The 14,879-nt window shown below is 37.4% G+C and overlaps 1 protein-coding gene across 4 annotated transcripts in view; it reads right to left on the bottom strand.

Moving 5' to 3' along the window:
* ZNF385D (zinc finger protein 385D) overlaps positions 1 to 14,879 on the bottom strand; it is a 332,722-nt gene that overhangs the window by 79,534 nt on the left and 238,309 nt on the right. For all 4 annotated transcript variants that reach the window (XM_077130026.1, XM_077130024.1, XM_077130027.1 and 1 more), the window contains one exon: positions 9,394 to 9,556. In XM_077130026.1, the coding sequence (XP_076986141.1) occupies positions 9,394 to 9,556 (163 nt within the window). The remainder of the gene's footprint in view (positions 1 to 9,393; positions 9,557 to 14,879) is intronic.

Below are 14,879 nucleotides of genomic sequence, written 5' to 3'. Positions count from 1 at the left end.
TATCTATGTTTTGTTTTCCCAGCTAGGCTGAAGATACCTTGAGGGTAGACTCCTATTCTGAATCATAGTTTTCATTACTGCAATATCTTATATATTGCATAGATATGTGTAGATCAGTGAGTAGGTGTCCTACTTTGATGGCACTGCTGTAAGGAAATACCACAAAGTGGTTGGCTTAAACACCAGGAATTTATTGGGTTGCAGTTGGGAGGTTAGAAGTCCAAAATCAAGGTACCAACAGGCCAATGAAATCTGCAGCATTCTGGTAGTGGCCTGCTGGCAACCAACTCTGCCTCTGTCACATGGTGATCTGTCCCTTTATGTTTCTTCCTATGCTTGTGTTTCCATGCCAACATTTCCTCTGCTTATAAGGAATCCAGTCATATGGGATTCTGACTCAGATTGGCCTTCAAACAAAAGAGCTCACACCCGTAGGACCAGAAATTAGGGTTTGAACATGATTCAATCTACATAGTGGTATGAATGAATGGATGGATAAAAGGTGAAATGAATGACCTATAGTTCATAAATCAGACTCTCAAATCTCTTCTAATTTATAAGCAGCAGGAAAGAGATCCATTATTTTCCCCTAGTTTTTATTTAATTCTACTTGAGAGCAGGCAGAGAAACTGAAGGCTGAGCATAAAAAATAAAATAAGGTCCAAATGGGTCAAAATCATTACTGCTACACATTCTGCATCTTGACCTTGACCTTGGAGCTTGACTAGGCACCAACTATTAGTCTGAAAGTGATTGATTTGAAAATCATATAAGTGTAAATTGTTTTCAAGGCTGCCACCCAAATCAGCCAGCCAGTCATAGCTAAAGCAAGGCAAACCAGAGCCTTGGGTTTCACACTGACAGAGTGGCAAAGACTTCTACCCCATGGAGTTAAATATGCTTTCCGCTGCCAAATTTAACTTGATACCAATGTCACAACTTCAAGTTGGATACATAGTCAATCTGACTCAAGAGAGCTTTTAAAAAATGTTAGAAACTGAAGTAGCACAGCAATTTAATGTTATATCTGTATGCAATTATGATAATTAGGATAGCAACTTAATTTTATGCTGTCTGTGGGAAATGTTCAACCCAAAAGTTGCACATTCAAATTCTGAGTTACACTGGTTAATGCCTTTGGTTTGTATTTCAAAACAGTTAAATGTAACCGTGTTTAATTAGTAAAACTCACTGTATGCACTCAATTTTTTCTATATATCTTGGAGTGTGTTCTGTTAAAAGAATTCTTCTGATGGTCTTCCCGAAAAGAAAATTAATGCAGTATACTGATTGATATTTTAAATGCAATATTCTAGTCATCTCTGGGATAAAGACTTCTAAGGAACAAGCATCATCAAGAAGTTGAAGATTTCATGGTGTTGACAAGCAGGAAGATACAAAATTGCAATAGGTGCTATGGCAGAGTTTACCCAGGATATCTGGAGTTAGGGATTAGCTAGGGGAAGAGCATGGGTGTATTTGTATGTGTTTGTGTGTAAGGACATGCACAGATGCACTGACATACAACATGTGCATCCTTTCACATGTCAGTATGTGATGTATGAGGTGGGGTGTGGTTTAAGGGAGGATTTTACCCAGGTAGAAAAGCACATACATCTTTCTTTCAAACTTCAAGTGATTTTCTTGTGCTGGAATTGAGGACTGACATGGAAGACTGGCAGAAGTGGCAGACAATAGGTAGATAAAAAAAATGTTGATAACATGGTCATAAGTTTGAAATTCATGGAGGATGAAATTGAAGTGAAACTTTTAATCTGAGAACATGCTTACTTTAGGGTTTTACTAAAAACTCATTAGAAGCTGTACCTCTTTTGACTATCTGAAATGTGCTGTTAACCAAGTTTTATTTCATAGTTCATGTCTATTATTATTAGTATAAGCCCTTTCACTTTTCCATTTTGGAGACAAAGGTCCCTAATTACCAACATGTTTTCATAGGTGCTCATTTGACATTGTCATATTTGATCATCATTGGACTCTTTTATTATGGTTAAGATTTATAACTTCAAGAATAATTATATTGCAGTGGAAATATTTCATAACATAAGTTCATGTCTACAGTTCCTAAGAAAGATGGGGGGGTGGATTAAAATAACACACACAAGCATTACACAGAGATACCAATGTTTCCAGATGTGTGACATCTGTACACAAAGCCACTGGGATTTTAATTTAATTCTTAATATTAATCCTTATGTTTGGTATTGCATATATATTGATTAGGCATTCAGAATATCATTTATTTCTAAGATTTGCTATTTCTGGGAAAGATGGACACAAGCTCACAATGGGCACACAGGCTGTGTTCTTGCACACACACACACAATCATGCACATACACAGGTAAAGAACCTAGTTGTTTCTGGACTATAACATAAACTTATGCCCTAGTCTGTCAATTTAGTCTTAATTAACAGTACCCCTTTATCTTGAACACCAAATACCAGCACGCTTAACAAAGCTGGATGACGGGTCCTTTAGAAGCTTTAGATCCTCACGGCTTCATTCATTCATCACGTTAAGGAAGACAACATGTTCCTGTCAAGATGAAGAATTCATTGTGAAATTCTTCTATGACTCAAAGTACAGTTTTATATAACGTATCTGAGTCAAAACTTTTATCAGCCTAATAGGACCGGTAAAACACTATTCATCTTGATTTCCTCATGCTCACAAAGAATAGATTATTTTTGTTATTTCTGTGTTACCCCAAGGTACAATTTGTCACCAGTGATACACATACAAAGATCCTGGAACTACAATATTCAAATGTGCTAGCCTTCTTCTTCTGAATTTCCCTTCTCTTTTTCAATCTCTCCAAAGGTCTGCTGCACATTTTTTGCATGTCTTGAGACGGGAACACTTAAAAAGTCTTTTTCTTTGACCAATCTGAAGCACATTTTGAGCCAGAGCTAAGGGGAAAAAAAGCACTTAAGGCAGAGGTGGTCTCACAAAGTTGCTTCAATTCCTGCCATAAGATGCATGAGGTGAGGTCCTTTATCAGGACAGTGACCATCCGGGGGAGGTTTTGTGTGGGAGAATGGGTCAGAAGAGAAAGACCCTCAGGAGATAGAACAATTTCTACCATGCCAAGAGGGGCATTTTTAACCCACTGCATCAGACTTGTAAGTGGTGATGGAAATTTGAGCCTTTTCAAATGACTTCAGATTGCCTCTTAAATTTCAACAAAGCTTCAGCTTCATAAAACTAATAAAAGCCTTTGTTACTCTTCTTAAAGAAAATGCACAGTGCTGGTTATGAAGACCTGATGTAGAGGGCTATTTTAGGAAATGGTTATTAAAGACAGACTTGAGTATAAATTAATGCCTGTAATATTGTAATTTTTATATATAATTTATACCATACTACAACATACATACAAATATACATGTGAGAGATACAAGGCTTTCTGAAATCAAGCCCAGTCTGAATTTTATTATATTGTTTTTAACATACGGAGCATTTAATGTGAAGAGGCGGTCAAGAAAAGCAAACTTTCCCCACCTTCTTTACAGAAACACAAACAAAAGTTAGCTCTTCCTTGTCCTTCACTGAGAACTCTTGGCCTGCTTGCTCTCTAAATAAGATTGGGGTTGGTTTTTCCTTAACACTATTCTTCCACCACCTTTATCTCTAGTTGACCATTCTAGTTCTTCAGCTTCTCCATAATTAGAAGGGAAAGCATCTGTGCTCATGGTTAGCCTGGCCACAACTAGCTGGGGAGGGTAATGCTGAGGAGAGGAAAGAACCCAGAATTTGTGACCTTGCAATTAACTGACTTTCTCATGGAGTTTTTTTTTTACCCTGTTATATTTGTCTGCAGTCACTGGTTAATATTTTACATCAAGTTTCTTCCTTATGATTAGGATAGTTTCTTTATTACTCAAAATTCCTGAACAAATAATGGCAATTCCAACAAATACTGAGTCAATTATTTATCTAAGGGAGAAAAATGACTTCTTTACATTCATAGACCTTTTTGACAATAGGATCAAAATTATTTCACTCTTGGCACTTTTGAATCAGATGGGTAGAAAATCCCTGGATTACCCTTCTAAATCTAATAAAAGAAAAAGAGAGGGAAAAATGGATACAAAGAAGATTAAGTCATAAAAGTGCAAGTGTAATCTGTAATTTATTAGCTTTATTTGATGAATATATTTGCAATTCACTGAGTCTTGCTACAGAGAATTATGTAATAGAGCCAGGGAGAAATGCTCCCAGACCTTACCAATTAGATGACTAAGGTAAATCTGTACACTCAATAGGCTAATTAACTCCTGATTGATAGTTACTGAAGAGCCATTAGAAATGTCAAGTGTTTTTTATTTGCACAACTACAAAATCTCAGCAGCAAAAAAACTCCTGAGGCTTAGATATGATGACCTTTCCTAAAACTTTCAATCCTCAGATTCTATGAGCAATATTACCGAATTTTCCTTGGATTGGTGAGAGAACCATGGAAACATTTATATTTGAATACAAAAGTCTAAAGTTTTGCAATGCTTTAGAATTGTTCTTGCAATTCAAGAACAAAAACACAAAACTCATTGCTTTAATTTTTATAAGTACTTATTATATTTTCTATTAAATGTACTCTGTAAAAAGAAACAAAATGAGGACAGTGTCATGGTGGCTCAGTGGCAGAATTCTCACCTGCCATGCCAGAGACCTGGGTCCAATTCCTGGAGCCTAGGGGTCCAAAAAGTAAAATAAAAGAAAGAAAAAAAATGAATAACCAAGTAAGTACTGCCATGGAACATGTCATCTAGTAATAGAGAGAAGGTAAAAACACATAAAAATTGTATCCTAAGAAGAATGTAATAAGGATAGTTAGGAAGGTATGAATTCTTATGGGACTTCCAAGTCAGGAGGAAGAAAAGAGAGAGCTGGGTCTTGAAAGATACTTAGAATTTCAAGTGAGATTTTGAACAGTATGGGAAGAAATAGAGATGGAAAAGTCAGATGTTTCTCCAGTGGAGAATATTGAAGGTAAGCAGTGGGAGAGAAATTTGGAAATGTATGCCATGGTCAAATTGGGGCAGGCCATGAAGTCCAGCATAAAGTTATGTTGAAGGTTTCAGAAAGGGTAAATAATGTGACCTACGCAGGGTGAAGCATAAATGGAGAGTAGAATGAAGGATGTGGTTATCAAGGGACAAAAATGGAAGGCAGGAGGTCTTGCATGATGGCTAGGGTAATTGTATGGGCAAGACTCAGGCCTACAAGCCAGGATATGGGTAGTCATGTGGGTGAAAATGTAAAAGATATATTATGGGATTGGGAGGGAAGTGGATTCCAGCAAAATCCAGAGACATGCAGACTGAGAGAGGTGAGGCAAAGATGCCTATAAGCCTGTGGACTTGGAGCTGAAATAGAGCTAGGGAAGATCAGATAGAGAGAAATCTGAGGATGATGGACAAGACGTGGACTTTCTAAAAAATCTGCTAATTAGAGGTACTGGAATGCCATCCAGGTGAGTGACCAATAAGCCATGGAAAAACAGATCTGGCCTTAGGTGGACAGGAATACAGATGTGAATTTTGAAGCAGCTAAACACAAGTGACAGTTGAAGCTGGGGGTGGAATATATATATATATATTATTTATTGCTCCCCAGTATGTGCTTCCCTTCCCTGGAGGAGAACTTTTCTTCCCTGCAGCATTGTAAACAGGCTCCACCATGTAATTTGGCAATGAAACGTGAGAAGAATAATACATGCCACTTCCACTAAAAAAGTTTTAAGAGGCAAAGGATTCATTGTACTCTTTTTTCATCTACCAGAAGGATTGGTAATATCCAAATAATGGCTGCCTCATCAGCCTAGGCCTTGAAGAGAAACTAACATGGAGAAAAGTCACAGCTGACATGTAATGTGAGGGAGAAATAATTAATTGTAAAAGCTATTCAAATTTGGTGGTTGTTTGTTACTGCACTATAATGAAGCCAAGCCTGACTGATGCACCACAGGAATAAATGAGAGCCCCCTACCCCCATCCACCCCAAAAAAGTCAAGAGAAATTAGGGGATGATCTAGTACAGAATTTCATCAGATATTTCTGAATTTGTCACTTCATAGAAAAAAAAAAGCCAATGGAATTGTTTGCCATGTTAGTTTGAGCGTAATTTCTTAATTTTTATCATTTTTTTCTATGAAAACTTGCAACAAAAAAACAGACTTATTAGATCAGACAGAGTTCTTCCAGCCATGTTTTAAAATGTTTTCAAGGGCGGGCCACGGAGGCTCAGCAGGCAAGAATGCTTGCCTGCCATGCCAGAGGACCCGGGTTCATTTCCCGGTGCCTGCCCATGTAAGAAAAAAAAAAAAATGTTTTCAAAACATTGCAGAATTTGAAATAGTGTGTATTGAATAGTAACCACTCTTTTATACCAACGATCTTGATTGTTCAATATATTTTTTAAAATGTTGCTTTTTCCATAATTTTCACTTAGTACAAATTCACAAACCTAACATTCCACATCAGATCACAAGAATTAAAACCATGCCTTAAGGGAGTATCTGCTTGCCTAGAGATATGTGAACTTTGCTTACTGTGAGCAGTCAGTGGCTGATGAATGAAAACTACCGTCTGCTCACCATCCCAGCGTGCAGATTGAATCAGTATCGAAAATAAAAAATTCCAAGGTCGTAAAGTTAGTGACTAAAAGCTTAACCCATAGGTCATTTAGACACATTTGTTATTGCAAGGCAGCAATTAAAATCCTGTATAATATATTATGTAGGAATTTAAGAGGAATTGCCTGACAATATTTCCTTTGCTTTAAGTAGATTTGCAATAGATAATTGATTTTATTGTGTAGTCTATTCTTTATATTTCAGAGAATCCCAGGAAAACTCCCAAATAAATTTTCTAATTCTAGTCTGTTCTCTGGGTCCACACCACTTCTTGCCCTTTTGCTATCGTTCCCAACCCGCTCATCTCTCTTAGGCTTCTCCTCTACCAAATCATCCATCACATGCTTAGCATTTTTCAAAGCAATCAGTTTTAATATAACTGAATTACTTTTATTAAAAACCATCACCAAGATTAATGAAATGTGATTTCATGTGTCTATATCTTTTACATGCAAACAAATCCTCAAACCACAAGACTTCCTTGTGTGCTCAGGAGAAGAGTTGCCATTTTCGATTATTAAAAAAAATATGATCTTTGATTCCCCTTCTTCTTTCACCCCCAAGTATTTTCTGTTCCAGGAAACTACCTCAGAGAGTCATCGTGTTCCCATGTACATACTCCTAATCCTTATGAGGAAGCAGATAGTAATAAAAGGACAAGGAATAGTTTTAAGAAAACTGATTTGTCAGCCTAGGTACCTCTGGTTTATACTTCAATATTAATGGAATAAGGGTCCATGAAATGATGGCGCCTTCTTGGGCTAGTCTGCAACATCCTTCCTTTGCTTTTAGGTATCTTGGACTAGATTTGAAGACTTTATTCTCCCTTTCCACTTCTCTGGAAATGTCTTTATCTCCAGCTTGGAGAGGTATGGTTGTCAACATCATTTCAAACATTGAGTAAATCTGGCCTCTCTCCTGGACGCTTGTTTATTTTCGGGTAACCCAAAACTTGTTTCCATTCAGCTTCAATAAAGACAGAGTCCAGATGAAACCACCCTAGTCTATAGGCTGAGGAACGGAGTTACGTGTTCATGCATAATTTACATAATAGAGATGACCTATTTGGGAGGCTTTCCTAGTCCAAATAATCATTTCTACCCACCACGCACATATATATATATATATATGTTTAAATGATGCGCATCCTTAATGGTACATAGATATTTGCATTATTGATAAAAATGTGAGAAAGCAAAAATGTTACTCTAACCTGCTCTGCCAAACTTATCTCTGTTCTAGCTACCTACTAACTTCTTTGCAAGAGAAAGACATCTGTATTTCCCTTTGACAAGTGAGACTTTGGAGATCCCAATTTGTGAGCAGAACACTCACCTGCTTCATTACCACTCATTTCCTTCCAGTCCTTAAAATAAATAAGTTTTCAATTAATAGAGAAAAGATGAATGCTTGCCAACTAAATTAATAAGGTAGGCTAATTCAGTTCTTGCTCTGGATACCAAAGGAGTGAATATGACAAATATTTTGTTATCCTTTAATATGTAGTGGCATGACTTGAGCAAGTCAAGGAGGCAGAGGGTGAGAGCAGACATTTTACTCAGCCCCTACACCATGACAGACCAGGTACCAGGGTACAAAGATGACGATGCACTTGGCCTCAGAGATTACACAGTGTTCTCAGGGAGAGGATGGTGTATACATCTGCCAATAATATAATGTGATATGGGCCTGAGTAAAGAACATAAAATGTGCTATGGGGACTTGGAACAAGCATCATTACCCCTGTCAAAATGACAAGGGAAAGCAAGCATCATACCAGATACTTGGAGGAACACATACATGTCCTATGGATGACACCATCTATATAATTGTCTTAATCTGTTCCATTTGTTCTCTGCATAGCATTCTGTTTCATCAGTTACAGCCAGAAGATTCTCTTCTAATTAAGACATCACCACCAGTTACAGTATAAATGTTTTTGCACCATTGCCATTTGTACAGACTAGAAATCAACTAGCATGAACCAGCCCTTGAGCTCTAGAAGGTGAGTTTTTAAGGTACACCTATGAATCACACAGAACTTCCATTTAGGCAAACTTTGAGGACCAGTGGTCTTGTATTTTAAAATGCCAGCTTAGGGAAACTCCACTGTCTTTCCCTGCTGTGAAGAGGTTGGTTGTCTGCAGGAGCTGCCCCAAGGTACCATTCAGAAGCTATTATTTCACTGTGAAGACTCAGTTAAAAGAATAATTGGTATCAGTAACACTTACCTGGGTATACAGAGAGAAGGTTACCCAGCTCAGAATCACACAGCCACTACTTAAAACAGTGCATTGTTGGGGAATTTATGAGACTACGGGCTGTCAGTAACAACACCCTTACTGGGGTCTTCTCCATTCACTCGGTACTATCTGGCTGTGTATTCTCATTCGATCCGATCTGTTATACAGCTATAAGCTGGGGTACTGCATATAAGATGCGAACAGTACACATCGAAAAGGTTTACTTCTCAAGAAGGCCAGTGGGGGACACGGCTTCAAATGCTTTCATAACTGATACTTTCAAAATGCAAACTCTTCAAAACAATTGATTACCTTATTCTGTTAGGGGTATTGGAAAAATGAGGGGGAGACAGTGACCATCACACAGAGAGATGGATCAAGCATGACTCAATGTGGCAAGGACATACACACACAGACATGGGGTTAAAAAGGGGAGGGACCCCCCAAACAACAAGATGATGACAACAACAACAACGAAAGATCATCGTTTAACCTGTTTTGTCAGAGCTGGCATTGATGGTATTGGTAGTGATGGAAGTGAAGGTAGTCTTTGCGCTGTCCTTGGCAGTTACAGATTTCTGCTTAGTTTTCATGGCTTCCAGTGCTTTGAGCTTCTTGGCATGTTTCGTGCCTTTGTAGTGGGCCGCAGCCTGGCTCTACAAAGGAGAACAAAATGAACCATGCAATCAGGCTCATTTCTAAACTGGCATTCTCTGTATTACTGCAAATACAGACTCCCTTTCAATAACAGGTACCATTCAAGCGAATTCTGACTGTGGCCACACAGTGGGGTTCTATTTAGAATGATGCTAGAAAGCGATGGGAATCAAGTTCCAAATCCACCGGAAGGAAAAAAATAGATACTATCGCTTCTCTTTGGAGAGACGTAGCGGAACACTCATATAACAACAATAATTTCTTGTGTGGAGTGAAAAAAAAAAGGCATTTACACCTGTATTGCTTTGTTATGCCACAGAAGATTCTGGGCTTCCAGAGCTTACAAGGTCCCTGGAAATGAGGAACTGTCCCCTTCCTTGCTCAGGGAATGTGTGTTCTCCCTGCGCTGTCTGATTAATCCAGCCCCCGACACGTGACTACAAGGAAGTGTTCCCACGTAATAAGGGAAGCGGGCATCCTGGAGACAGAGACTGAAGCTCAGAAGTTCAGAAGTAAGTACAACCTAAGTCCAGATGGAACACACTGAAATTGGGAAATTTCCCATCCCTGTTTGTTGTTGCCTTGCCTCCTATCGATGTGGTCTGAGAAATTCAAAATACTGAATTTCAGCCTTTCAACATGTGGATCTTTCAGAGCCTGGTTCATGATCAGGGGACCCCAATGTGTTTTGACTACGTAATACAGGCCACTGCAATTCTGTTGCCTTTGGAGAGTTTACTTTTTCAATAGTGATACACATTTTCCCAAGTTTATACTTTCTGAACACTAGTTTTTTTGGTTCTGCAGAGACAAATTAATTGAGATAGAAAATTATCTTTAAGGAAATTTATATTTATTCATGCTTATTTATTTGAAAAAAAAAAGTCTTTGTGGGATGGAGAAGCAGGGAAATTCTTTAATGGAGACGTTTCCTCACTCAAAACCTTTTAAAATGTCCCCTCACAGGGAAGACAACTCAGTGGATGACTTGTTAGCCTACTTGTTACTTCCCTTCGCTTATTTAAACTAAATGTTTTATTTTACCAGAAAAGTTCCGATCATATCGTCTTCTCTGTAAGAATAACTGTTGGGAGTGGGGCATCACAGGATAATATCTTTTAATAAATAGAAAATAAGTAATTCACATGTGTATTTGCATCATTCTGGCAAGATAGCCTCAACAGGCCAAGGTACCCGTATTGAAAGAACACTGGACAAGAAAAGTTTATATTAGAAACAGTCTAAACAGAAAGCACACTCATGCATCAGTTACAAGTTTTCCAACAACACGTAACATCAAAAGACACAGTATGAGCCAGAATATGAAGTATCAGACATGCTGTAGTTAGCTGAAGAACCAGTGAGAGATCAGATTGGTTTGCTGCTGCATGGACAATGCTACTTTGACAGAGAGTGTGCACAGCTGCAACCATTTTCTTTTCTGTCTAGTTATTCTTTTGAATAAACCAAGTCCTTTGGCCATGTCTTCTGAGAGCAATATGCTATTATTCATTTAAATCACAAGAGAGTTGGTCATCTTTCCTAGGCAACTGGCTCCATACTTTCCCTTAAAGCAAAATCCTTCTCTTCTCCCTGCCGGCACCCTGGTGATAATAGAGCATGTTTTATATGTACCACATATTAAAAGAGATCTCCACTTATACCTCCAAAATATACATTTTTATGGTTCCCATCAAATCTATATTCTTAGTGGCATCTCAAATCAGGCAAGTTTTTGTTTTAAAACAACTATAGGGATCCAGTGAACGTCACTGTTTGGGAAATTCAGAAACTTATCCAGAAGAACCCAGCAAGTTAAGAGAGCACTTACACACATTAAAAAAAAAAAAAAAAAAACATTTTCTGCACAGTTACAGCTAAGCCAAACCTCTCCAACAAGTGAAATGGCTTGGAGAATTGTGGGGAAAGGGGGGAGACAAAATATCAATAGTTGGTGGACTCCCAAATGAGATATCTGACTTATTAAAAAAATTAAAAAGTGCATGCAAACACTTACTTATTGAATCAAACTTCTAAGCACCATGATGATTATTTGAATTAAAAATGATCTGATTAGAAAAAACAATAACTAAGCCTCCTCTATTCGAAAAATGATCAAAAAATATGAGGGTTCAAATCACTAAGGAGTGACTAAGACATGCAGAATTTAATGAAAATGATAGAATCAAGTATGCTGGGGGGTGGGGGTGGTGATGGTTAGTAGAGGAAATCAATGTAATTGTGATTGTTGCCATGCAAGGTATGTGTGTGTGTGTGCCTTGGATGGAGGTGGGGGTACAGGTTGGAAACTCAATATTGTCAGATGACCGTTTCCTGATATTTTAAATTTTCTATATTGTCAAACTTTATTTAATGTTTGGGGAATTTATTGACCTGCTCTTGGGTTATCCAAACAGTGACTTGTATTAATTTTCCTTTTCTATGCATCTAGACGCCATAAATCAAGGTCCACCATGATAGAGGACAGCAGGACTTATGCAAAAGAGGAAAACCCCAGCCAGCCCTCCTCTCCCCTTTAGGCCACTTCACTAGACTAGCTACAATTTTCAGCCACATTTGATCTTTCTGTGATTGCAGACAAAGCCACAGCATAATGGGAATCCTGCTGGGAGATTTTTAAAAAGCAGCAGCTGGCCAGAGATGTCTCTGTGGACCTCACTGGCTTCTTCTTAGGGCAGAGAAGGAGCGGATGTAGCTGTGCACATCATATTCCCTCCGAGGTTGTTTCCTATTATTTATCAGCCACATCTGTGTTATGCTATTCCCAGAAAACGGAGATACCAGCAGGATCTTTTCTCAGGAATAACTTCAAGGTTAAGTGTACTGCTTCATTACAGCACATTCTAGAATTCTGTATTTTTTAATTAAACGGAATCATGTGATCATAGCACTTGCAGGAGTGAGTAGAACAAAATAAACTTGGCTTTAACAATTCACTTTAGTATAGTCATTGGAATATTAGGGCATCGTGTAATAAAATCACTGCTAACGACCTTGAAATAGCAGAAGACACCACGAAATCTAACAAGTGTCATCCCAGAGGCAAGTGCTGACATTAAAGGTTAAAGACATGCTATATATTTCCATAAATAGAACAATGCCATTTTAAATGTTATCACCATAACCTAGCCAGCCAGACTTTTCCATCTTCAAATTGTATCTACAGTATTTCGGAGGCTTCCAGTTTAAGTGCAATTGAAGTTCCAAAGAAGATAAAAATAATAAGTAAATGCTCAGCAGTTTATTCTTTCGAAAAACATTCATCTTACTTTTCTAAAAAAGATGCTTTCTTTATAAATAATTATTATCCTCTGAAACACTCTGCAAATTTAATATCCAGGTGTCATTTTATTCCATTAGCACCAATGTTTGTACAGTTTTATTCTACATTCTTTATATAAAATATGTTATTATGCTTTTTAAAAGCTGGGAAATTTACCGTAAACCTACATATCTGGTCACCACAAGCAACTGATTTTCATGAACAAATGTGACCTCAGAGCCGCTAAGATGGTCTTTGTTAGTCTGTGATGTCATGTAATTTTATCGCATGTTAAAATTTTATTAAAATGAAGCTAACATTGCCTTATTAATATGCAACATCAGAAAAAGGAAAAGAGTGGTGACTAAAGAAGTGACCATCCTCCTTGCAGAGAAGAGAGATAACACTTGGGCTGGGGAAATTCTTTTTCTCCTTTTTCTAAAAAATAAAATGATCTAATTTCTTTTATTTTCTTTTTGAGTGTCATTTTGGAGACAGAAAAAAATGAACAGTTAAAACATGATGTAGAATCTTAAACTCTAAAAGACTTACTTCAGATTCATATTTTGAGAACAAATTGAAAAACGACTGAAAAACAGTTCCTAGAAAAAAAAGTTTACAATTTTGACTTATCTTCGTACCTTTTTTTAGGTTGCATACGGCCCTCAAGCCCAATCCTGAGACAGTGTGCACAGGTTCAATCATATGGGTTACAACCCATCTGCATTCTAAGTGGTCAGTGCCCCTGTCGAATGGCTTGTTAAATATTTTTCTATTACTTCTGTAAATACCAGTAGAAGACTTCCAAGTCCTTGCTCTAATAAATTCCTTTATTATGAACTCTCAGCCCCATTAGCCATTCACCTAAAGCAATCATTCTCAAGGCCTGGTCCCAATTCAGTAGCAGAAGCAGCAGTTGCGAACTTGTAAGAAATGTAAATTGTCAACCTCCATCCCCTGTTTCAGAAAATCTGGGGTTGCTGCTCAGCAATCCATGTTTTAACAATCACCTCCGGGTGATTTTGATGCATAGTAAAATTTCAGAACAAATTTTACTATGTTGTTCTGATTTTTCTCCAGAAATGGGGCCTTCCTTCTTGTGGTAAGAAGCCAAAATTCAAGTTATTTTTAGACTAATGTATAACTGTTTGAAGATTGAACACTTCCATGTGTTTACAGCATCTTTGAGCAATGTGTGTTACCCAAAAAAAATCATCAAATTTTCTTTCCTTAAAAACAAGCCCCAAGCAACTCAGATACATCAGTAATCTGGGAACTTCTAACCAAGAGGGATGAATGCAAAATAGTAAATCAACCCTGGAAATCTGCTCACAATTCCAAAAACCACATAAAAATGCTTCCCAAGTCCTTGTGATTTCCTCATTCCATATTTTACTTTTTCTTTTCAAGCTAATCATTGTTACAACCTGATATCTGACCCTGTAACTTTTACCTGAATATTTAATGGCCTGCTATGATCAAAGTTGTGGAAAAAAAATCTAAGTTGGTGCCCCAACCACTAAGCTTCACTGTAACAAAGTATCTAAATAATTTTTCCTCATTGGAAGTTAGCAATGTCCAGGTTCCTTCTTTATGTACTTAAAACCCTTTCTTTTGAGAGAAACCCCTAGTCAGACAGCAGGCAAGCAAAAACCATTACCTTAAGAGAGTGTCTTCCCTGTTACAACATTTAACAAAATATTTGAAGAAGAAATTTTTGAAAGATAGATCATTGTTATAAATATCCCTTATTGCTTGAATATGTGTAACTTTCAAATTCTCTAAAGCAATGGGAAAAATGCATGATACTTTTCCCTATTGCTTTAGAGATATTATATTCCTTAACTACATGTCTCATATGGAATATTTAATAATTTATTTTCATTTGTGATTGTATAGTTAACATGCAAGTAAATGATCACATGAAAATGAAAAATCATTGTGTTGAATCCCAAAGTGAAGAATGAGTCGATTAAGTCTTCTTTCTGAACTCGAGAATGCTTTACTTTAAATGTGCTTCTGTCATCTGCACTCTTCAA

This window comes from Tamandua tetradactyla, chromosome 15, assembly GCF_023851605.1.
Source record: "Tamandua tetradactyla isolate mTamTet1 chromosome 15, mTamTet1.pri, whole genome shotgun sequence".
Classification (NCBI taxonomy): domain Eukaryota; kingdom Metazoa; phylum Chordata; class Mammalia; order Pilosa; family Myrmecophagidae; genus Tamandua; species Tamandua tetradactyla.
Note: the sequence above shows the minus strand (reverse complement) of the source record. Positions and strands in the feature narration are given on the sequence as shown.